This window comes from Citrus clementina, unplaced genomic scaffold (assembly GCF_000493195.1).
Source record: "Citrus clementina cultivar Clemenules unplaced genomic scaffold, Citrus_clementina_v1.0 scaffold_9, whole genome shotgun sequence".
In the NCBI taxonomy this organism is placed as follows: domain Eukaryota; kingdom Viridiplantae; phylum Streptophyta; class Magnoliopsida; order Sapindales; family Rutaceae; genus Citrus; species Citrus x clementina.
The window spans coordinates 7,595,474-7,621,686 of record NW_006261964.1 but is presented as its reverse complement, the minus strand read 5'-3'; the positions used below and the strand labels follow the sequence as shown (position 1 = coordinate 7,621,686).

The 26,213-nt window shown below is 36.4% G+C and overlaps 1 protein-coding gene and 1 non-coding gene across 5 annotated transcripts; one reads left to right on the top strand and one right to left on the bottom strand.

Annotated features, from left to right (window-relative positions):
- The first annotated feature begins 10,223 nt into the window (after positions 1–10,223).
- Positions 10,224–10,327, top strand: LOC112095497. The gene has a single exon (XR_002903871.1). It is a non-coding gene; the product is annotated as a small nucleolar RNA R71 (small nucleolar RNA).
- Positions 10,328–16,534: 6,207 nt separating this feature from the next.
- LOC18032441 lies at positions 16,535–25,368 on the bottom strand. Of its 4 annotated transcripts, XR_002904946.1 has the most exons (16): positions 24,994–25,368; positions 24,283–24,435; positions 24,018–24,134; positions 23,814–23,898; positions 23,099–23,207; positions 22,923–22,990; positions 22,713–22,838; positions 21,703–22,637; positions 21,223–21,426; positions 21,057–21,117; positions 19,680–19,793; positions 19,154–19,267; positions 18,966–19,052; positions 18,078–18,146; positions 17,383–17,911; positions 16,535–17,250 (listed from the first exon to the last, which is right to left on the bottom strand). XR_002904946.1 is itself a non-coding variant. In XM_006420355.2 (15 exons), the coding sequence occupies exons 1-14, from the start codon at positions 25,098–25,100 to the stop codon at positions 18,120–18,122; spliced, it is 2,307 nt and encodes a 768-aa protein (XP_006420418.1). In that variant the 5' UTR covers positions 25,101–25,368; the 3' UTR covers positions 16,535–17,250; positions 18,078–18,119. The 4 variants fall into 4 exon arrangements, 2 of the variants coding, with proteins under 2 accessions (XP_006420418.1, XP_006420419.1); XR_002904947.1 differs by lacking the exon at positions 19,680–19,793 and having other exon boundaries at positions 24,994–25,367; XM_006420355.2 differs by lacking the exon at positions 17,383–17,911.
- Between the last annotated feature and the right edge of the window lie 845 nt (positions 25,369–26,213).

Here is a 26,213-nt window from a genome sequence, read left to right as displayed (position 1 = left end):
TTCTCAAATTCTCTCCATCTCCTTGTTCATAGCCCTTAAAAGGTTCCTCCAGATGTATAGACCTCGGTTGGTGTTCTTGTGCGAAACTAAGTGTTGTGCAAATTTTAATGTACTCGCAAGCGCACGAATCTGTTGTAGTATAAACTAATGGTGACGAGTATCGATCCCACGAGGAGGTGGATTTTAATTATATATAGAATTAATTTTGTAAATGGGTAGTTGGATTTATGGTGGAAATGATTTGGAATATGCTAATAATTAAATTAAAATGGCGAGAATATATTCTAAAATTGGAATTGCAATTGACAGAATAAATTGAAGAGAAAATCTATTAAATTGACGTACTTGGGTATCTGGATCCGTATCAACATGCATCATGGGCTAAATAATCCGTATTAATGCCAATTAAACCATGAGGGGGGAATCCACACCTCATGAACCACACTCTAATTAATATGGTGCTAAGGGCTTATCGTGCCAAATAATAATAACCTTATACTAGAGAGCCGGTGTAACCAAGGCGGTATCTAGACAAGACTATTATTATTTGTCGACGAGAAGTCAAAACATCCACAAAAACTAGAGGGGAAGAGAAAATAAATTTACCAAATTAAGCCCATGACACATGTTGAGACTTCACCTTCAACCCAAGCTTGAAAGAAAATTAGCCACTTATAATTGAACTAGGGGCAAAATGGAAATTTATTAAAATACGAAGAAAATACAAGATGGAGAGGGAATTACAGAAAATGGATCCCAAAAATGGATTCAGAGATATCAAATTAGGGGGGAGAGGCCCCCTTTTTATAGATACATGGAGTAAATCATGGCCATCGGATTAAAAACAGTTTGGACGCTCAGGATTGCGCCATGTCATCAGTCAACAGTCCACGGTTTGACCACACGGATGAACAGTAACACGGTTTGACCCAACTTTGAACAGTAACGCGGTTTGACCCGGATGAACAGTAACGCGGTTTGGTTGAAAATAATCCTGTGTGATGCATGCACCGTACGCAAGATTTTTCGTCCACTGATATGCTGCCACGTCACCATCAACAGTACATAAGAATTTTAGTCCAACAGGATCGTGACACCTCATCAGTCAATGCCACATCATCGGTCAATGCCACGTCATCATCCGTCTATGTGAACAGTGTCGTGAACAGTAACGTATACAGTACCGTACACGTGAATAGTACCGTACATGTGAATAGTGCCATTTTTTCTTTTATGCTCCTCCTAAGGTTTTTGACCGTCCTGAGTTCAAAAGTGATGTCCGTTTTGCCGTCTGATTTCTCCTTTATTGTGAAATGACTATAATGCCCCTAAAATACATAAAATACTTAATTAAAATAAAACACATGTAATTAAATCACAAGAAGGTTAAATACATAAAAGTAAGGGTTGTTAGTAAGACTTGAAATGTAAAATGACGGTTTTCTCCTTTATAAATATGCATTTTCTAACACTCAACACACCCCCCAACCAGCTTATTGTTAGTCCCTAGCAAATAAAGTGAAAACAAAATTCAAATTCAAAATGATTTTTTTTTTTTAGAAACACTCGTGTTTATTCAATCAGATTAATGATAGCAATCAAATAAAAGTATAAGCATTATCTCCAGTCTAAAGCAACATCACACCCACATTAACCATCCACATGAATCAGTCCAGTAGACTTTGTTATAGCTACTTTCAAGAATGACATGTCAAACCCCAAAATCTCACTGGAAGTAGTGACACTCTCACAAAGAAATTAAACCCAATAAAAATAGTCACTCTAATGAATGATAATTGAGAGAAAATAATGAAGAAGTGATATCACATGCTCTCACCAAGATGAAATAAATATGCCCTCAGCTTAAAAATAATACAATCTCAAGTCAAATAAAAACTGTTAGTCAACCCAATTTATTTATTTTTTTTATATGCACCACTACATCTTTTTAGCCCATATAACTAGCTTCTACTTCAGATTATAGTTCCCTAAAATCAGGAAGGACTTTTATTAGGATGTAACGTAGGCTAGGGACATGGTTAACAAAGAAAGGAAATAAGGAAAACAAAGTGTATGTTTGAGAAAAATGCAGAGAAATTTTTTTTTTTTTCGGAAGTTGTAAGGTGGATTTCACCTATTATTGTTATTTTTATTCTTTTGAAACAACAACTTTTGTTTTGTTGTTTTTTTTTGTTTTGCTATAACTTCACTGAACAACATAATTATTTACATTTTCTCAAACATAAATAGGTGATGAAACTTATAAGATATCGGGTAATACTCTAAATCGGAGTGGGTCAAGATGATAAGTTGACAAAGAAAACGTCTTTTTTTTTTTAAAGGCTCAAAAGGGTTAACTATGGATATTTAATAAAAGGGATGGCTAGAAAGGCTCAAACGGATCAAAGATGGCCTTTCCATCGTCTTTTAGGGCTCTAAATAACCTTCCATATCTACTAGTTAGATGGGCCTCCAAATGTAGCAACACACTTTTTTTTCTTTTTTTTTAATTTTTATTAAGGGTTAACTCAAAAGAAATCTAGAGATCGTGTATACAATAATAAACTGTTAAGCTGTATAAAGAATGGGCAAAAGGGTTACTCTCCAAGAAAAATGATAGGCTCAAAAACTCACTTGGTACTTATTATGACATGTTCATTCCTTCAAGCAACTCATATATGTCTCCGACATCAACATGTAGAGTAGCAAACATAATGTAACATCACTTAAGATCAAAGATAATACAAATACTAAAATTTAAAATTAATCATGTCACCTAATGTTAAAACAAATCACAAAAATGTTTTTTTTTTTAAACAACATTCTACCCCTCAACCTATTCTAAACATGAAAGGAAAATATGCATGCAGAAATGTGAAAATGATGCATAAAAACTAATTAGAAAAGTTACACGTAAAATGATAGAAAACGAAAATGATTTTTTTATTTTTTTAAAGAAGATGCGTTTCTAGAGGAACTACACTCCATATTCAGCCATCTTCGACTCAAAAGTTGGAAAATGTATATTTATAGAGGAGAAATTAAAAAGAAGAAAAATAAACATAAACACATAATAAAGAAAAAAGAAAATGTCTGAATTTTTTTTAAAGTTTTTTTTTAATTTTTTTTAAACGATGAAGATGCGTTTCTAGAGTCACTACACTCCATATTCAGCCATCTTCAACACAAAAAGTTAGCAACAGTTAGTTTCTACAACAAAAAATTAGTAAAAACTTAACCAAAATTCCATAATTGTCGACTATTCCCTCCCCCCAACCAGAACGAAACATTGTCCTCAATGTTTGAAATGAAAGAAGTAGAGTTTAGAAGACATCACCTGGGTGGTGCAACACAGAAGAAAATATTTACAGGCGGAGAGTTAAATCTAATTTGTACTTCTTACTGCTGCTACTGTTACCATCATTATTTGAACGCTCCAACACAAAGGTCCAGGGGTTTGGCTCCGGTCTATAAGCTTGTAACAGATCAAGTAGCTCATTAGCAGTATGAGCACAAATAAAGAGTTTTTTTACATTAGCGGGAATGAAATAGTTTTTTATTGCATGGTTAAGAAATGCGATAAAGCCATCATAAAAGTTATTGACATTTAACAAACCGATGGGTTTCTGGTGGATGTGCAGATGGGCCCAAGATGCTAGTGTGATAAGTGCCTCTAGTGTTGCAAGATCTCCTGGAAGGAAAATAAAAGCATCAGCATGATTAAGCATTGCAGTTATTCTTTCTTGCATACCTGAGACGACTAACTCTTCTCCAGTTGATGAGTCAGACGAACTGCCCAATGGTTTTAGGACTCTTGGGATGATGCCTAACACTTGACTTCCTCTGATAAAAGCTGCTTCTGAGACCATTTTTGATAACCCTCGGTTACCTCCTCCATACACCAAGTGTAATTTTCTCGCTGCTATGCTTCGACCAAGATCTATGGCTGCCTCAACGAACTCTTTATGTTTGCCATATGTAAATCCAGAAAGCACACAAATGTTCTTGAATTGTCTATTAGGAGTAGCTGACATTGTGATACTTCTCAAAAATAATTTGTGAGTGCTTGACAAAAAAGAAATCACATTTAAGAGTCTCGGTGATAATGGATCATGGTTGTGTATGAGGTAATATGTCAGTGTCAAATAACGCGTAAAGCACGTGGCTCGCAAGTCAAAAAGAAAACAGTAAAAAGGAAAAAGCAAACAGTAATAAAATTATTAAAGACAATAATGCAAACAATAAGACAATAGTGAAATAAAATAACAATAAAGTAAAAGGATATTTACAGGTAGTTGCGACTGTGGCTCACATCTTCCTCTGGTTTTACGTCCAGAAACGGCTTGAACGCCCTCTATGGGTCGAGGATAGGCTTCCTATCCAGTTTTCTTATAAACTGGCAAACAAGGTCGTTTATAGTCAGAGTCCCGAGACTATATCGTGCATGCTCTTTCTGGAATAATGGTCATAACTGGAGAATCGCTCCTTGCACATATCCACTGGGATGCGTTTCAAGAGATAAAAGGATATCATCCAATGACTCATTATTCAAGTCATCCCTAATTAATTGAATCTTATCTTCCCTGTTATCAGACATCATGCCTAAAGAACATGGGTTTTTATTGCAACTCATTCTGGCACACTTATGACAAGCAACAGAAATTCTTCGAGCTCGTTGTTTTCTTGCATAATTTCCTTTACCACAACCAGGCATGTATGCAATAAATTTTGGAGGTAACTCACCTGCCGATCGTACTTTAGCCTCAATTAACCAACGGATGTCAGCAGGTATGTTATTCCTCATGAATAATCGCATGCGTTCGGACCGAGCTTTATAGATCGTAAGGAGGGCATTCTGAGGAAGTGAAGGGAATCGCTTGTGAAGTTTCGCTAGAATCTCGTTTCTGTCCATACCTTCGCCTCAGAATAGCAGTTATTATGGGAAACTGAAGTAACCGACTTGATTGTCACGGAGTACCGTTATCCGCCACTTCACCGGGGTAACAAACTAAAGCACACAAACAGAAAAACAAATTAAAACACACAAAGAAAATTAAAATCGTCCTCTTATTAAATTTACCTCAAGCTCCAACTGGATGTTGTAAACACTTCTCTCAATGTCTCTGAGTTGGCTTTCTAAACCCTCAACATAGGCTACTAACTCTGGTGGTTGTAGAGCCCAAATGCGTTGTGTTTTACAAAATTGAATCTGCCTTTTGAGATGAGTTTTGACACGTTGAAGTGGTTTAAGAATGTTCAGGAGGAATGGTCTAAGTATGAGACTCATGATTAAAAATGATAAGAGAAAACTTAATGGTAAAATAAACACACTTATGCAAAAACAATTTCAATTAGCAAAAGAATAATAATAAAAAGAAAGAAAGAAAAATCAAATCAACGAAAAGAAAAAAAAATCAATTCAAATTTGGTGGGTCACTCAAATTTATTTCGGTGTCTTCGTCATGTGGTTGATACTCTAGATATGGCTTTAATCTTTGACCATTAACTTTAAACGTGAAACCGTTCTTTGGGTCCTTAATTTCAATTGCCCCATGTGGAAAAACAGTATGAACAATAAAGGGACCAGACCAACGAGAGCGTAACTTACCTGGGAATAGGTGCAAGTTAGAATTGAATAAAAGCACTTTCTGACCTAGAGTGAAAGATTTTCTCATAATTTGCTTGTCATGGAAGACTTTCATTCGTTGCTTGTAAATCTTGGCATTTTCATACGCATCATTGCGAATTTCTTCAAGTTCTGCCAGCTGTAATCTTCTTTCTGAGCTGGCTTGCTGCATGTCAAAATTGAATTTCTTGATGGCCCAATATGCACGATGCTCGAGTTCCACAGGTAGGTGGCAAGCTTTTCCATACACTAGCCTGTAGGGTGATATCCCAATCGGGGTCTTGAAAGCCGTTCTATATGCCCATAAGGCATCATCAAGTCTTAATGACCAATTTTTTCTGTCCGGCCTCACCGTCTTTTCTAATATGTGCTTTATTTCTCGATTGGAGATTTCAACTTGGCCACTGGTTTGCGGATGATACAGGGTCGCCACTTTGTGTGTGATTGAATACTTTGTCAAAAGAGCTTTGAATGCTTTGTTACAAAAGTGGGCACCACCATCACTGATTATTGCTCGAGGGAATCCAAAGCATGAGACAATATTACTTTTCAAAAATCCTATCACCACCTTGTGATCATTGGTTCTACATGGAATTGCTTCTACCCATTTTGATACGTAGTCAACAGCAACCAATATGTATTGATGGCCAAAAGATAGGGAAAATGGTCCCATGAAGTCGATACCCCATACGTCAAAAATTTCAACCACTAAAATTGGATTTAATGGCATCATATTCCTTCGCGTAATGCTCCCCATTCGTTGACACCTATCACATGAAGAACAGAAAGTGTAAGCGTCTCGAAATATAGTTGGCCAATAGAAACCACATTGTAAAACTTTAGTTGCTGTTTTTTTAGCACTGAAATGGCCTCCACAAGCTTGTTCATGGCAGAATGAAAGGATATTCGAAATTTCATTTTCTGGGACACATCGTCTAACAATTTGATCAGCACAATGCTTGAACAAATACGGGTTATCCCAAAAGAAATTCTTTATCTCTGCAAAGAATTTAGCCTTGTCTTGCTTGGTCCAATGCTCTGAAAGTTTACCTGTAACAAGATAATTAACTATATCAGCATACTAAGGTAATACTTCCACACTCATTAATTGTTCATCTGGAAATGACTCATTCAATGGTAATGATTCTGTAATTGTGTCAAAATGGAGACGAGAGAGGTGGTCCGCCACAACATTCTCTGTGCCTTTCTTATCTTTGAATTCCAAGTCAAATTCCTGCAAAAGTAACACCCAACGAATTAGTCTGGCTTTTGCATCTTTCTTTGTGAGAAGATATTTAAGAGCAGCATGATCCGTGAATATAATTATTTTACAACCAATGAGATATGATCGAAATTTTTCCAATGCAAACACTACTGCTAGCATTTCTTTTTCAGTAGTTGAATAGTTCAACTGTACATCATTCAATGTCATACTAGCATAATAAATAACATGGGGAATTCGATCAACTCTTTGTCTAATATTGCTCCTACTGCATAATCAGATGCATCACACATTAGCTCAAATGGTAAGCTCCAGTTTGGGGCCTGAATGATGGGTGATGATGTCAACAACTGTTTTAATTTTTCAAACGCCATAAGACATGAATCATTAAAGATAAAAGGTACATCCTTAGCAAGTAAATTGCATAAGGGTCTAGAAACTTTGCTAAAATCTTTAATGAAACGTCTATAGAAACCAGCATGCCCAAGGAAATATCTTACTTCTCTGACTGTTTTGGGTGGAGGAAGATTAGAAATGAGATCCACCTTAGCTTTGTCAACCTCAATACGTTTGCTCGAAATGATGTGACCGAGAACAATACCTTGTTTTACCATAAAATGACATTTCTCCCAATTTAAGACCAAGTTCTTCTCGATACATCTCTGCAGAACTAGTGTTAGATAATGTAAACATTGATCAAACGAATCACCAAAGACAGAAAAGTCATCCATAAAGACTTCAAGGAATCGTTCAACCATATCAGAAAAAATGCTCAACATGCATCGTTGAAATATAGCATGTGCATTACATAATCCAAATGGCATCCTCCTATATGCAAATGTGCCAAAAGGACAAGTGAAAGTGGTTTTCTCCTGATCTTTTGGTGCTATGGGGATCTGATTATATCCTGAGTAGCCATCTAGAAAGCAATAAAATTCATGACCTGCTAATCTATCAAGCATTTGATCAATAAATGGTAAGGGAAAATGGTCTTTACGTGTGACAGAATTCAACTTTCTGTAATCAATGCATACACGCCATCCTGTAGTCACTCTAGTGGGTATCAATTCATTATCAGCATTCATAACTACTGTGACTCCTGACTTTTTAGGGACAACTTGTACAGGACTGACCCATGAACTATCAGAAATTGGGTAAATGATACCTGCGTCTAATAGTTTAAGGACTTATGTTCTAACAACTTCTTTCATGTTAGGATTTAACCGACATTGCATCTCCCTAGTAGTTTTAGCATTTTCATCAAGGTGAATGTAATGCATGCAGTCTACTGGGTTTATACCTTTTATGTCTGCTATGGTCCATCCTAATGCTTCTTTGTGCTCTTTCAAAACATCTAACAACTTACCTTTTTGTTCGTCATTGAGGGATGATGAGATGATTACCGGCAGAGTACTGTCTTCTCCCAAAAATGCATATTCCAATGTGTTGGGCAATGGTTTGAGCTCGAGTTTCGGTGGTGATTCTGATGATGGGATGAGTTTCTTCTCTGATGGTGCTAGTTGTTCAACTCTTGACTTCCATTTATTAGTGTCCATAGATGGTGCTGAGTCAAGTAGGGCGTTGACCTCATCGACCGATCTGTCAATATCAAAATCCAAACCAAAGTGAGTTAAACATGTTTGTAAAGGATCATCACTAAGGTTTGAAAGAAAAGTGTTATCAACTATTGTTTCAATTAAATCCACATCAACAATTCCATCATCTGCACTGTGAGGTTGTTTGGAAATGTTGAAGATGTTCAGCTCCATAGTCATGTTGCCGAAGGACAACTGCATATTTCCAGTCCTGCATTGAATGTGAGCATCCGCAGTTGCCAAGAAAGGTCGGCCTAGAATAATGGAGATGTGCTTCTTGAAATCCTGTATTGGTTGAGTGTCAATTACAATGAAATCAACAGAAAAATAAAACTTGTCTACCTGGATAAGCACGTCCTCCACAATACCACGAGGTATTTTCGTGGACCGATCTGCAAGTTGTAACACCACTGGAGTTGGGTGCAATTCTCCAAGTCCAAGTTTCACAAACACAGAGTAAGGTAATAAATTTACACTAGCTCCTAAATCCAACAAAGCATTCTCAATTGTGTGGTTCCCTATACTACATGAGATAGTGGGGGAGCCTGGGTCTTTGCATTTTAAAGGAATTTTATGTTGGAGTATAGAACTAACGTTTTCTGTTAAAAATGCCTTCTTTTGAACATGCATATTTCTCTTTTTAGTACAAAGGTCTTTAAGAAACTTGGCATAAGATGGAACTTGTTTAATAGCATCTAGCAAAGGGATGTTAACACTTACCTGTTTGAAGATTTCAAGAATCTCACCTGTGGATTTTCCCTTCTTTCCTTTCGCTAACCTCTGAGGAAATGGAGCTTTAGGAACATATTCTCGTGGGTTGGTTTCTTCTTTTTCCTTCGGTGGTGAGTCCTCAACATTCACATGTACAATTTGATTTTCTTTTGTCACCGGCATCTCCACTTTGTTGTCGACTTCCTTTCCTTTTCGCAAGGTCATTACTGCTTTGACCTCTCTATGCTGCTGTGGTGAACTGTTACTTGCTTCATGCACTCTTTTAGGATTAGGCACTGGTTGACTTGGAAACTTACCTTTCTCAACGGTCATTGCCAAGGTCTGAACTGAAGAAGCAAGTTGTCTCACCATCTTCTCGAGGCTTGAAACTGATTGGGCTTGTGAATTGAAGCCTGCTCTCAACTCATTTCGTAGTCCATCAATGGTGCGGTTCTGTTGCTCAATCGTGGAGTGAGTAACATTCTTGAAATTTTGGAATGCATCCTCCCATGGTCTGGGTTGAGAGTAGTTCTGGTTTTGATTGTATGGTCTAAATGGGGGCTGAGAGGCTTGAGGAATTTGTGGAATTGGTTGCATTAGTGGAGCTGGAGTTGCTGGTCCATTCTGTTGGAATCCTTGAGACCATGAAAAATTGGGGTGGTCTCTCCATCCAGGATTATATGTGTTGGAGTATGGGTTGTAATTCGATGGTTTTCTTATTACACCTATGGCATTGGCTTGATCTGAGTATGAGTCATGGTCATGTGATTCTGTTGATTTAGCAGTCGATAACGATGCTATTTGTCGAGCAAGACCTTCAACCATCTCCTTGACTTCTTTGATTCCTGAAGTTGATTCGCCAATTTGAACCTCATTCACTCCTTTAATTCTTCTAATAGTCCTGAGTGATCGACTCCGTTGTTGGGAATTATCTGCTTATCGCTGGAAGAATTCCCAAATTTCTGATGCACTTTTTGACATTAGCTCTCCTCCACTTGTTGCCATTAGCCATTCTTGCACATTCGGTAGTAATCCCTCCAAAAAGTATTGACATTGGTGCCATTTCTCGTACCCATGATGTGGACACTTCAAGAGTAGCCCATTGAATCGCTCCCATGTTTCGAAAAATTGCTCGTCCTCTCTCTGGGTAAACTCCGAGATTTCCCTGCGAATAGCATTGATTTTATGCACTGGGAAATATTTATTCAAAAATTTAGTTACCATTTGTTCCCATGATGAAATGCTATTGCCAGGCAATGTATTAAGCCATGAACGAGCTCTATCCTTTAAAGAAAATGGGAATAATCTAAGTTTAACATCATCATCTGAAAAATTTTCATATTTAAAAGTTTGACAAACGGCGTGAAAATCATTCAGATGATTATATGGGTCCTCATTTTCTAGGCCATAAAATGTGGGGAGACAATTTAGCACACTAGGTTTTAATTCAAAACTCCTAGCAGCTACATTTGGGTATCTTATACATGATGTGGTCAAATTTGCTAAAGGACTGAAATAATCCTTAAATGGCCTCTCCTGTGATTGTAAATCCATTTTATTTTTTACTTGTTTGTGTGTGCGAAGTGTTTTCTCAAGTTCAAGGTCTATAGGTTCAAGATTGGGTAATAATGACTTTCGACCATGCATGCAAAACAAATAAAATAAAAAATAAAGATGAGAACAAAATAAAGAAGAGGGAGAAATTACGATACTAACCTTATTGCGCTATTACAAACTTTCTATAAAAATACACAAAAACAAATACGTGAAATAAATTAACTAAAAATTAAATTAATAAAATAAACAAAAAAAATTACAAAGAAAAATAAATTAAAAATTAAATTACAGAATTTTAAAGAAGAGAAAAAGGAAAGAAATACTAACCTTTAAATGTAAATTCACTTTTTTTTTCTTTTTTTAATAATAAAAAAAATATAAGAAAACAAATAAAAGAAATTATTCACAAAAATTAATTCTATGAATTAAAATTACTTACCTCCCCGACAACGGCGCCAAAAACTTGTTGTGCAAATTTTAATGTACTCGCAAGCGCACGAATCTGTTGTAGTATAGACTAATGGTGACGAGTATCGATCCCACGAGGAGGTGGATTTTAATTATATATAGAATTAATTTTGTAAATGGGTAGTTGGATTTATGGTGGAAATGATTTGGAATATGCTAATAATTAAATTAAAATGGCGAGAATATATTCTAAAATTGGAATTGCAATTGACAGAATAAATTGAAGAGAAAATCTATTAAATTGACGTACTTGGGTATCTGGATCCGTATCAACATGCATCATGGGCTAAATAATCCGTATTAATGCCAATTAAACCATGAGGGGGGAATCCACACCTCATGAACCACACTCTAATCAATATGGTGCTAGGGGCTTATCGTGCCAAATAATAATAACCTTATACTAGAGAGCCGGTGTAACCAAGGCGGTATCTAGACAAGACTATTATTATTTGTCGACGAGAAGTCAAAACATCCACAAAAACTAGAGGGGAAGAGAAAATAAATTTACCAAATTAAGCCCATGACACATGTTGAGACTTCACCTTCAACCCAAGCTTGAAAGAAAATTAGCCACTCATAATTGAACTAGGGGCAAAATGGAAATTTATTAAAATACGAAGAAAATACAAGATGGAGAGGGAATTACAGAAAATGGATCCCAAAAATGGATTCAGAGATATCAAATTAGGGGGGAGAGGCCCCCTTTTTATAGATACATGGAGTAAATCATGGCCATCGGATTAAAAACAATTTGGACGCTCAGGATTGCGCCACGTCATCAGTCAATAGTCCACGGTTTGACCACACGGATGAACAGTAACACGGTTTGACCCGACTTTGAACAGTAACGCGGTTTGACCCGGATGAACATTAACGCGGTTTGGTTGAAAATAATCTTGTGTGATGCATGCACCGTACGCGAGATTTTTCGTCCACTGATATGCTGCCACGTCACCATCAACAGTACATAAGAATTTTAGTCCAACAGGATCGTGACACCTCATCAGTCAATGCCACATCATCGTTCAATGCCACGTCATCATCCGTCTATGTGAACAGTGTCGTGAACAGTAACGTATACAGTACCGTACACGTGAATAGTACCGTATATGTGAATAGTGCCATTTTTTCTTTTATGCTCCTCCTAAGGTTTTTGACCGTCCTGAGTTCAAAAGTGATGTCCGTTTTGCCGTCTGATTTCTCCTTTATTGTGAAATGACTATAATGCCCCTAAAATACATAAAATACTTAATTAAAATAAAACACATGTAATTAAATCACAAGAAGGTTAAATACATAAAAGTAAGGGTTGTTAGTAAGACTTGAAATATAAAATGACGGTTTTCTCCTTTATAAATATGTATTTTCTAACACTCAACACTAAGCTGAAGACTATACATATGAATAATGTGGGAATGAAGTTGAAGTTTAAAAATTATGTTGTTGTTAGTAGCAATGGAAAGAGTGGTGGATTAACTATGCTTTGGGACTCTGACATAAAGGTAAACATTACCTCCTTCAATAGCCACCAGATTGATGCTAAAGTTGAAACTGAAGATAAAAAGGGGAGGAAACGATAGAGAGGCTGACATGATTAGTGAATTTAGAAAAGTTGTCCAGGAGTGTAATCTGAAGGATTTAGGTTGCTCATGTTACCCGTTCACTTGGTCCAATAAGAAATTTGGCCCCTAGTTTGTTGAAGAGCGGTTGGACAGATTTTTACGTAGCATAGATTGGACTCAATGATTTCAAGATCATGTAGCAAAAAATCTGGTCAACTGGTGCTTGGATCATAGCCCAATTATGATGGAAGTTATAGGCAGTAATGGAGGGCACTACAACAGAAATTTTTTTTCAAGGGTCCATTATGAGGACTTTTGGAACTCATATGATGAATGCAGAGACATAGTTGAGAGAACTTGAGCAGAAAATGGAACCTGGTCAGGGAACAATGCAGTCTAGCTATTCAAAAAGACAAGCAAAAATTCATTAGTGGAATTAGTGCACTGGAGTAAGAGAACTTTTGGGGACAGTAAGAAGATGTTGGAGAAGCTGGGGAATATATTAAAAGAGCTCCAGGAACACAATAAGTAGTATGAGAATGGAGAAGAAGTGAAAAGTATTGAGAGAAAGATTTATCACCTTTTGCTGAATGAGGAGATCTACTAAAAGTAGAGGTCTAGGGCAGATTGGCTGGCAGAGGGAGATAGAAATATAAAGTTCCTCCATTCAAAAGCTTCATCCAGAAAAAAAAAAAAGAATAAAATCTGAGGTATTGAAGATACACAAGGACAATGGAGGATAGAAGATGAAGAAATAAAGACAAAAATATGTGGATACTTTACAGAGTTATTCTCAATCTCCAACCCAATTCACGATCAAATAGAGGAGGCATTAAGGGGAATGGTTCCTAAAGTGTCACTAGAAATGAATGAACATCTGAGCCAACCGTTTACAGAGGAAGAGATTACAGAAGCTTTAGGCCAAATGTGCCTAATGAAGGCACTAGGACCTGATGGGCTTCCGACTGCATTCTATCAAAAGCATTGGAGATCAATCAAAGAAGGAGTCATCAATACATGCCTTCATGTTCTCAATGAAGCAGGCACCATTGCCCCTTTAAACCATACTTTTATTGCTTTAATTCCGAAAGTTGAAAAACCTAGGAAAGTGACCGAATTTAGACCAATATGCTTGTGCAATGTAATTTACAGAATTGTTGCAAAAACTATTGCCAACCAATTGAAATCCATTTTACATGATGTAATTGATTTATCTCATAGTGCATTCATCCCCAACAGATTGATAATCGATAACATCATTGTTGGGTATGAATGCCTCTATAAAATCAGGCATAGTAAAGGCAAGAAAAGGGGGCCGATGGCTCTGAAACTAGATATCAGTAAAGCTTATGATAGGGTGAAATGGGGCTTTCTAAAACAAAGCATGATTAGACTATGCTTTGAGGATAAATGGGTGAGGCTAATCATGAATTGTATTACTACTTTTTCTTTTTCTATAATCATCAATAGATCTCCAAAGGGTTTGATTACCCCCCAAAGGGGATTAAGGCAAGGGTGTCCGCTATCTCCTTACCTATTCATAATAAGCGCAGAAGCATTATCTAACTTGTTGAGGCTAGCAGAGAAAAAGAATCAAATTCAAAGGTTAAAGTTTGGCCAGCATATATCCATTTCTCATCTCCTTTTTGCAGACGACAGCTTGATTTTCTCTAGAGCTTCGGTCAAAGACTGCCAACACCTCAAGGATATCTTTGATTGTTATGCTAAGGCCTCCGGACAAGTCTTCAACTTTGAGAAGTCTTGTATGTTTTTCAGCGACAAGGTTCATGAAAACCAGATTTCAGCAATTAAGAGAATTTTTCAGCTTAATGTAGTGATTGAGCATGAGAAATTCTTAGGGCTGCCCTCAAGATTGGAAGAAAGAAGAAGGCTTTCTTTAATGAGACCAAATTAAAAGTCCTGAGCAAGATTTCTAGCTGTCAGCATAAATTGTTTTCAAGTGGAGAGAAAGAAGTGCTGATAAAAATAGTGGCTCAAGCTATTCCAGTTTATGCCATGAGTGTCTTCAAGATACCTATGGGGCTTTGTAATGATATCCAGCAATCTATAGCTGGATTTTGGTGGAGCAAAAAGAAAGAGTAGAGAGGTATTTTATGGACAAAATGGGAGAGGATGAGTCAAGCCAAGTCTAGAGGCGGAATGAGTTTCAGAGATATATCAAGTTTCAACCAAGCCTTAGTGGCAAAACAAGACTGGAGATTGATTCAAAATCTAGAGTCTTTAGTAGCTAGAATTTTAAAGGCCAGATATTTTAGAGAAGGGAATTTTTTGAATGCTTCAGCAGGCTGTAATTCGTCCTACATTTGGAGAAGCTTGCTATTGGGACGGCAAGTGATTCTTAAGGGCTATCGATGGAGAATTGGCAATGGAAGGAGTATTTCAATTTACAGAGATAATTGGATCCTAAGGCCATCCACTTTCAAACCTTATTCTACTCTAAAAATGTCCCCTGATGCCACTGTAGCTAAGTTGATTGATAAAGAAAATAGCTGGAAGAAAGAGGTTATCTAAGGGAATTTCTTAAAGGTAAATGCAGGTGAAATCCTGAGCATTCCACTTCCAAGAAGAGAAATGGAGGATAGTGTGATCTGACATTATGATAAACAAGGAAGATTTTCTGTTAAGAGCGGCTACCAAGTGGCTCTTAATATGAAATTCTCAGACCTTCCTAGTTGTTCTAACAGTAGAGGAAATAATTGGAGCGTTATATGGAAGCTCATAATTCCAGAAAAGATTAAGATCTTCATTTGGAAAGCAGCAAAGAATTTACTACCGACAGCAGAGAACTTATGGGAACGCAAAATTATTCAAGAAGTCCATTGCAAACGTTTTGGAGATGGAGTGGAAAATATCTGGCATGCTTTGATCTCTTGTAAAGCAGCTAAGAAAGTGTGGCAAAATTCAGCTTTGGCAAGTGCTTTTCAGGATATGAGAAGCACAGACATATTGGTGGAGTTGATGGGGCTACAGAAAAAATTTGTGTAGAGCAGACTTGAGCTTCTGGTGAGTACTTTATGGTATGCTCGAAACAAGTTTGTTGGCCAAAGCTGAAGCAGTAAATGAGGCATTTAGCAGAACCAAATTTCCAGATATGATGTATGGGGAAAGCTTGCAAAAAAAGAAGCCAAATGCATGGACTCCTCCTCCTCTAGTCTGCCTGAAGATTAATATGGATGCAGCCACTGACAGAGAACGACAATGTTCTGAGCTTGGGGTAGTAATCAGAGACAGTACGGGAAAGTGTATAATAAGAAATCAAAGTTCAAGGGAGATGTCTCTTATGTAGAAGCAGAAGCAGCTTAGTGGGGTTTACGTATTGCAAAGGAAGCAGGGCTGAAAGCAATCATTCTGGAAACTGATTCTCAAGAGGTAGCGAATTTGATCAACAAAAGAAAAGAGAGCAGTACTGAGATTTTTTGGAGAGTTCAAGAAATCCAAGCTATGATGAAGGATTTTAGCTCTTTTGAAGCAAAACATGTGCCTCGATCGTGTAACTTTTGTGCTCATTCTATAGCTAAATTGGCATTAGAAAATTCGCAATCTGTTGTTTGGTGGAGGAACTTTCCCCTGAAATTCTGCATGTACTCAATGAGTTGATTCAATGAAAGTTCTACTTTCCTTTCAAAAAAAAAAAAGATAAAAGTCATATCGCGTGACTGACTAACCAAGATTTTGTCAAAAATTAAAAAAGATATAAAATAAATAATATTCTAAAAACTGTCCAGTAATATCAAGAGATAACTCTTACATTCCAAATAATTATCCCAAGAATACTATTATCCGTCTCGAACAATACAAAGTGACATTCATAATAACAATTGTTGTGTATAGTTTTTTGTATTGGCTTGCCAGTGCAATATGTATTGGCACAGCAATCGAAATTTCAAAAAAGTAAACATTTCCTTTTGGAACAAGAGTCACTATACTAACATTTTCTTTTGAAACTCAATTGTTACAGGTTAGAAAAAACTATTCTTTGTATGTCTCTCTGTAGACACATTAACTTTGCAGCAAGCACTAACATGAAGCTCACAAATTCCTCTCCTAGCTAAAAATCCCATATTTTAGACAAGGAGAAATAAGTACACCACAACAACTAAAAAACTGTCAACTTTTCTAAATGCACCTATTTCCATTCCAAGAATGCCATTGAATTACCACTTTCTTTTGTTATTCCACCCATACCAACAAATGCTGATGAAATAAGCTATATAACTTACCACTAGCCCCGAATTGGAGAAATCTCCATCTTTATTCTCTAAACCTTCTCATCCTTTTGTTGCCCCCATACTTTTTCCACTCTTTAAGATTTTCCAAGTTCCACATAGCGAGTACAATGCAGCATGCAAGAATTGCAGGAGAAGTGATGATCGGCTTCCTCCCCTATTTTGATGGATTAGAGCTTATTACAGACGCAAGAGTTGACACAGATTCCCATAAAAGCCATTACCACCGGGATTTTTTACTGGATAGAGATGGTGGACCCTGAAAAAGTTCAGTTACTTTCTGATTAAACACTACACTTAGCCTCCAACATAATTGGGATAAAAGATTAAAAAGGAAAATTATCACGCAATGAAAATTAATACAGAATTGTATTAGGGAACTTATACTTACCTAAGGTGTAGTTTAAGGACTCAATACAATGGTTTCTTGAGAAATGGCCATATTTAAAACCTCTTACAGACAAGCGCCCACTTTTGCTATATATTGCAATTTTTGTCTACTTTACTTCCCTCTGAAGGGTGAAACCAAGTTTTTACCTGCTTCAAAGCTTGTCCTTGTAATTTGTCTCCATTTTCTCATAGAAGAGGCTGCACCATCTTTAGACTCTCCCAAAAACCCCCCATCTAGATTATAAAATGAAAAAGAAGAACAAGAACAAGAAGAGGGACCAATTGTATACTCTAATGTATGAATTCACAACCAGCTAAAATATTCTATTTACAGAATTAGAGCATTTTCCATCATATCCTTCCGGAGTTTTCAAAATATCTGATTTTCAACCCACCAAAGGCTCAAAGTAAACTGTGGGCTGGTAACCACATAGTTTCTATCCCACAAAACAAGTTCCTCAAAGAAGCAAACAGGAAGCTTCTCAAGCACTACCACATATTCATTATTTTGTAGTGACCCCTTTCTCCTGCTGCTTACAAGGTAAAGTATCAGGATTGGAAAGATTTCTCATTCATCCAAAATGAAACAAAAGATTGACCACTACTCCATACTAACAGCAAAAATCAGTTGAAGGAAAGATGACAAGAACATCAACCAACATAAATCAAGAAAAATATCCTGAAAAAGAAATGAACCTTAAATTGGAGATCTAGTACGTGGGTTGTGATGAATTATCATTAGCATTCCAAAGCTTGTGCGGGGACCTACAATAGAATAGAAAACAATAACATAACATAAGAAAGCAGAGTATTAACAAAGAAAGTCCCTAACCATGCATAGACTTGATCATACCATATAATAAAAGCCCAATGGCATCTATCAACAACTCGGAATTCACTACACAAGCAAATATGATCATTTCTACTTTCATTCAAACCCTAGGATCAAGTCTATCAATTAATCGCATCTTGCCTAGTGACAAATCTCAAAATTCAAACCCTTAGAATTAAAAACAGAGGAAAAGCTCACTATCTTTTCACCTCTTTTCAGAAAACCAAAATTTGTCAATAATAATCTAGCTAAGCATGGATTAAAACAGGGTTGTACTGTTGGCATATTTTGGAAATCAAAGAAATGGATTGGAATTTCTCTAAAAGTCAAAGAAAGTAGGTTAGTACAATTAAGATTCCCATCAAATAATTAAAAGGCCAATAATAGTGTTAAACCTTCAAGTGAACCGCTTTACTCTTATGCATTTTTTTTATGAAGGACAAGATCATAAGTATCAATCTCAAACCAGAATTCACGTCCGCAAAAAAGGATTTTAGACCAGCAAAGTTTGAAAGGTCAATATCTTAGCAAAACATGAAAAATAAAACAATTTGATTTATATAATCAAAAGAATGTGCATAACAGCCAATCACAATCACAATGAATCTCCGCTGCAGAATAAGATAAGAAACATGTAAACACCAATTATGACTTTTTCTGCTAAATAATCTTTTTAAGAAATTAAATCCAGAGAACACAATTGGTCAGAAGACTGTGGGCTGGGATATCTATCGTTCTGACCCTACTCCTACCAGTTGCACGTTCTCATGCATAAAACAGGATGTTGTGTGATTCATGCCATAAGAACCATCAAATTGCAGGATCCGTAGCTTCCCTTCCTGCAAATGTATAGAAGATCGATAATAGAAGTTAAAGGTGTAAGCTGCATCATCAAAAAGCAAAATAAAAACAGAAAAACATTTGAGAAAATTCAAGTTACCTTAGTTCCATAAACTAGACCACCTCCAACTGAAGGATGAAAACATGCTACATTGACCTCATCCTCTGCACTGGGAAGAACTCTAACAAGTTCCATATCAGAAACTCTGTAGACCTGAGTATCACCATCAAATTTTTAATCAAGAAGAAGAACACACACACACACACACACACATAAATGAAAGAATGAAAAATAGACAGCCATTAAAAAACCAATGTCCCAAAACGTACTGCAAACAGCATCTCTTGTTAGACCTTTTTTGAGTTTTTTTTTTTAGAACAAAAAAAGGGGCCAACCCCCTTTAGAAAAAAAAAAAAAATAAACCGGGCGGTGCTCTTTTTTTTCTTCCGGGCCGATTTTGGGTTTTTCCCCCATTACCCCCAAAGTGGGGGGTTGAAAGGGTTTTTTTTTTTTTTTTTTTTTTGGGCGCGGTTTCAAAAAAGGGGGGGGGAGAATTGGGGGGGGGGAAGAAAAAAAAAAAATGGGGGGGGGGGGGGGGGGGGGGGGTAAGGTACATTAATAATACCTCCAGAATTGTGTATGTAGGTACTGTGATCTCTCCATCAATGAGAACGCTTTTTAGAAGTGAACTATGACGACGACCATATGCAAGTAATAAGTTCTCCGAGGTGGGTGAGAACTGAAAATGAGCATAGAATGTTTGAGTTCCAGGAACATGCAAAAATAGAACAGTTTAAAAATAAAATTAATAATTCACCAGGAATAAGTCATTGATTTAAAATTATGATTTCTCTTCACAATGGACTCTGTATCCGACTGAAATGTTGATTGATGAATTTTAGATTTTATTTACAAGAGAAAGAGACACAGTAATAAAGAAATACCAGCCTATTATACTTTCCAAGGACCACGGACCATCCATCAAACTTGCTTTTCAAAGAAACTAAAATTACTGAAACCTCTTTTGGCACATATTGGTCTCATTAAGTAGGCCTAGGCCCTAGCACTTGGTAAATCCCATAACACATTTCTCTGTCATATAATAATTGTCAATGGTGAACCAGTTGTTTAAATGCCTGGAAGTTGATTATCATAAAATCAGAAAAGAATTTTGAAGGCTCTGGACTAACTCAACTAACTCTATGGCCCACTAATCAGCTTGTTCCAATAAATGGAGTCCAAGAGCTGAAGAGTTTTCCCAGCACCTTGTCTTATTTTGAAACTTTTCCATTCACTTAATAAAAAAATGTAGGAAACAAAGTTTGCTTCTGTTTCATTTCCCTTCCTTCCTATCCTTTCTCTACATCTTCCCTAGCCCCAAGGAAAAAGATAAGGGTATGCAGGCCTATGAGGCAACAAAACAAACATGCCTGTGAAACAGTTCTCAAACTTTTAGAACAGTAAACAATGGCAACTCATTAATGCATATAACACTAATAATTTTTGAAACTATTAATGGGAAAAAAATTATAAAACTTCAAATATACCCTTTTTAACATAGAAATCTTGTCAGCATAAGTAAAAATCGAAAGCCTCATATCACAATCATGGTATCGACCAAAGGAAAATGCAGAATACCGCACTTGCTAGTCATAAATTTTTTACACATGGAAACTTCATCAGAGGACAAGATAAACTGAACATGCAAAGCCCCAAACCTACAACAAAAAAGCAACCCCAGGCAACTTTTTGATGACAAGCAGCCATAGCAGGTATGCAGCAGTTTATCAATAGAGAATCAATATTTACTAATCTTACAATATCCTTTTCATGATTTCTCACATTTCTTGGAGAAAAAATAGAAATAGGAAGAACAAAACTTCCAAAATAGAGTAAAAATGCTAATTCTTAGTCTCATTGACAGAACCACAAAATAGTACTTTCAAATTACGGTAAATAATAGCTGATATGACAGAGCATCAATCACCATGATTAAACTGACCTGAATTGATGTTAAACAATGAGCAGCTCTTATTGCCCGAGACGTGAGCACTGTACCAAATCTGGGTGGCGAAGAAAAACATCTGATTAGAATGGGAAAATGTAAATTGATATATATGATAAAACAATACCAAACAATTCATAAGTATAAGATGCTTAAGCATTACGTTGCCTCCTCAAGCGAATATATCCGTAGCTCATAGATAACTTGGTGAGCAGAAATTGGGTGTCGTGTTGGGGATGTTCCAGCCCCCGTTGCATCCTGGTAACCTTGACTTTGAAATCCAGGATCAGTTTCCAAATAAGGCTGAACACATGCAACACAGGCAGCTAAATATCTTCCACAAGGTGAAAAATGGGCACCCATTTCACTGCAAATTAACAAATAATCATTCAGAAAGATGGGCCCTGTGATGCTACACCAGTATAAATAATTATGTAACTAGATCTGACAAGAGAGACAAAGATCATCAATACTCATATGAAATTTGCAAATTGATCTCGATATATGTGTTTTCAAGCTCAAATACTGCCTGTGTAATAGCTATATGTTCAAAGAGGTAAAAAAATAATAGCAAAATAACAATGATACTTCCCCGGACCACTGATTTTTGAGTCACTAAAACATTTCAAGATATTTAACATACCTGCAAAGCACAGCATGTGGTATGGTCAAACGACAACTTTCTCCTTTAAGAAGAGCACATGGATCTGCAATATCATGTGGCCAAATTCTCAACTTCACCGTGCAAGGTAATTCAGTGGCCGCAGCTGCAGCCACAGAGGTGGCGACTTCTGCCTGGAATCGGGTAACTGGTTGCCTAGCACTTTCACTGTGTGGGATGTTAATGAAAGCAGTACCTTCAGCGGATCCAGGAGTATACATCATTTGGGAATGTGTAGATTGATGCCCTGAACCAGATCTACCACTGGCTCTAGATTGACCAACACTTATTGGCGTTGCTGAGGAATTTAGCACATTTTCTATTTGACCAGATGCTGCAAGATTTTCATGATCAGAACCATTAAGCAAACCAGTTGTGCATTGTGCAGCTTGGCTTTGCCCAACAAACCAGCCTTGCAAGAAAGGAAGCTCCCAATTTGTTTGATCACCAAAAGAGGGCAAATAATTAGTTCTCTCTTCTGGCAGCCCATCCAAAGTTCCCACAGCACCTATAGCGGCTTGAGGAAGTGCGCCATCTATTTCACTCACAAAAGAATCTGTCCCTGTTCCATCTGGCATAGGAGATGACCTATTAGATCCTATGGGAGACAGCACAAGTTCATACTGCCCCGATGGAGTGGAATATGTCAAAAGGCGCACTGAAGAAGAGGACCTGAGACTCTGTTGTGTACGAGTTGCACCACTATCGTGTTCAGTATGCTGCAAAGATATTCTCTCATCATCCCTAACAAATGAAGGACGTAAAAACGGTGGAGTGATGAGAGGTACTTCCTCAGCCAAGCCAGGATGACTGCTAGAATGAGCACCAGCCATACATATAACAGGCGGAGGATAGCGCCAATAACCTGGAGAAGTTGCAAGTGTCAATGAGGACTCTGATGAGTCAAGGTCATTGACCTGCCAATAAGCAGAACATAAGGATCCACAAGAAGAAAGAAGCAAATAGCATTTCTATGTGATAAAAAATATCACCTCAGCTGTTAGAAGCAATGGAGCTGCGTGAGGGTGAAAATGCACAGCTCGTAGTGAACGGCGTGTCCTCAACACAATTCTAGGTGAAGATGTCTCCTCTCTCATATTATAGCGCCATATATATAGCTGACACAGAAGTTCCAATCCAAAGAAATCAAATAGCAGGCCAGGATGAAACTCCTCAATTTGGATTGAAAATCAAGAACTGACCTTGTGACCAGAGGCTACAGCAAGAAGTTCACCACTGGCATGAAAAGCTATGGAAGCAATTGGGCGGTCTAAATAGCAATATAACAAATTAAGACCATATTCACAGCCCAGATTAATAATTGGGATGAAATCTTATAATAAGAATGCTGCATATAGGAATTATGATAAGTTCTTACAAAAATCACGTGATCCAATACACTCTGCAGTACTTGCATTCCACAAACGGACTTCATGATCTAGACTTCCACTGGCAATAATCGTGGGATTCAATGGATGAAACCTAACCTGAAAAAGAACTCCAACTACATGAGAAGGAAAGAGGTGGCTCAAGTAATTCATGATATTCAAGAAGAGTAACAACTGGTAATAAAGATCATTTTCGACATGTTGAAGTAATTTAACGAAAAAGATGAAGAATGAAAATAAAAAAGAGCTGAGGAAAAGCCAAGAGCCCCGACAACCTGTAATCTAAGAAAAGACAGTTCATGACAGCAGATTAGGAACAAAGAATTTGAGCAGTTTAAAGGTAAAAATAAAATTAAAAAATAATAGTAATAATTTGGACAAAAGGTAATGATGTGTTGTGTTAGATATGGAAGAATGAAGGGAACTTAAGCTAGGATGATTGAAATCAATTATATTTGCAAGGATGCTCAAAGCGTATAGCTTTGGCATGTACTGAGGGAAATAAGCAAACAGAAAAAAGCTAATAGTAACAGACTATGATTCCAACAAAGCCCTAACCGAAAAACCACTTGCAATGCCAAATCTTATATGCTATTTCCTTATTCATGGCAGTGTTCATATAATATTTTCTTTGAAGCAAGTAGAAACTGATGGGTAATCAAGAAAATAGATAACCAAGTCAAAGTGAACATAACAGAGCCTTACCACCCAGGGTGTCCTCCGATGACCATGCAAAACCTTTAAGCAGCTTCCTGTTTGGCAATCAATAATCTTTACAGTATGATCACCGCTGCATGGATAGATCCAATTGCAATTGGAAAATTTAAGCACATCTTGGCATTCATAAAACAAAATCTATAAATCACCCTTAACTCCTAGAATCAATTAAGAAAATAAATCATAACTCACTGTGTAGAAGCAAGTGTCTTGCCATCGGGACTGAAGGCTGCTGCTATAGTTGACCTTGGAGGAGGAGACAGTGGACAATATTTGGGTCTTAAATGGTGTAATGATTCTGCTTCTACCCTGAATACATTGCAGCAAGTTCAAATCTGAAAAATGAAGTCAAATACCTAAAAACCACAGTAAATTTAACCATCTAAAATGGAAGAAGCTTTCTGACACTGTAGCATGCATCAAGATAAGAAAAGGAAAAAGAAAATCCGGAAATCACCATGAGGCAAGACCACGCCTTGCATCTCTTCCCGCTTCAAAAATCTGTGAAAATGAACCAGAACACTTTCTAGCAGTTTCACCCAATAGTCTTTTGGATGAATGCTTGGTCCGAGGAGCAACCTCTCTTTGCGCCAACAGTCCAAAAACATTCCTGACATTACCAAATTTCAAGAAGAAAATTAAAAAAAAAAGTTAAATTAAATCAGCAGACACTTGATCTTTTCCACACAGAACACAACAGACATAGCTATGGGCATTGCACATGCCAATTGAAATATTAAGAAAGAAGCACACAAACAAAGTGCCACTGCTTAATTTGGACTTATTGTGCTATCAAGTATTAACTGCCATTTCTTAGTTAATTGCAGCATAAATTTAAACTTAATCAACTGCTTTATTGCAAAAGAGGACAAATTAAATGCAGAGTCTGAAGTAAAGCTTAAACCAATACAAATAAAATCTTGGCTAATCAGTCAATGTGACTAACAATTAACATAGAAATTACATTAATTTCAAATACTTTTAGCAACATTAATTAACATTTAAGTTCCTAATTAAATGTAACAAACTACAGCTGTTAACATTAACAAAAAAAAATGCATTTTCAAGCTGAATTAATAGAAAATAGAATTTAAAATTACGCAAAAAAAAAAAAAATCGACATATGAAAAAGAACATCAATTCATTCAAATTAAGATCAACTGAGCACCTTAGCCTCGAATTGCGATGGGTAGAAGCAGCTTGAGGAGGAAAGCGTGATTCCGAGCTCGAGCCTGATGGCGCATTTGCATCGTCCGCCCATATTGATCTTCTCATGTTTCAGATTATTATTTTATTTAACTGTTATTATTTGTTTACAATTTTTGTGTCATTTTCCCGAGAAAATGAAGAGTTTCCGAGAAAATTCTAAGAAGCGGCGAATGAATTAAAAGACTCCTTGAATTTTAAAGTTCTCTTACAATAAAATAAAATAAAATAATAATAATTCGTTACGGCTCACTGGAATTTGTTCAACGTTTCGCCATTTGTCCGAATATTAGCGCATTCTAAAACAACTTGTAACTTACGCTAACCGCGTGGGTGCTTGGAATTTGTGAAAAAGGTTTCTATAGTTTCCTTTTATAATTGTTTTTCCTCTGTAAAAAAAAAAAAAAAAAAAAATCAATCTCTCTTTTCTAGAATGTTTCAACACATGAACGAACTTGACTATGGTATTTCAGAGTTCCATTCCATATATTCTATACACCATAAAATTATCAAATTTTATTGATATTTTCCTAATCGGACAATGCCTTCTAGTCGAACATTGTACTTAGTTATCGATTTTATTCCTTAATATTTTGATCAATTTACATCATTTTATAATTTTGCTTTTGGATCGTTAATTTAGAGTTAGCAAAAAAATTCAGGCTGACCAAGTCTGTGGACCTAGTACTTGACTTGTATAGGCTTGGTATGAATATAGGACAAAAAATTTAAAATTTACATAGATTAGGGTTGGATTTGGCCTGAATTTTTATAAATTAAATTAAATTTAAATAAAAAATTCAAAATATTAAATTAATAAATTTTTTATAATAGTATTTGTGATTTATTATGTTGTATAATTAATATTTTATATATTAAACTATTATTCTATTATATATATCGGACAATTATCTTTAATTTAATTTTTTTTTATTTTTTAAAAAAATTATTTCATATTTAAAAGAAAAGCTCAAGCCTGACCTGTCCAAACTTTGACAAGCTTTTAAAGAATTTGGACTTATTATTAATAATAGAGGCTTGGGCTTGAGTTTGGAAAAACCCAGTCTCAGCCCATATTTTGCCAACCCTAATTGTTATGGTTCCAAACGGAAAGTAGTGAAAATGTTATTAAGAAACAATTTTATCATCACACGTTATTATCATCCTATTTTGTACAAGATA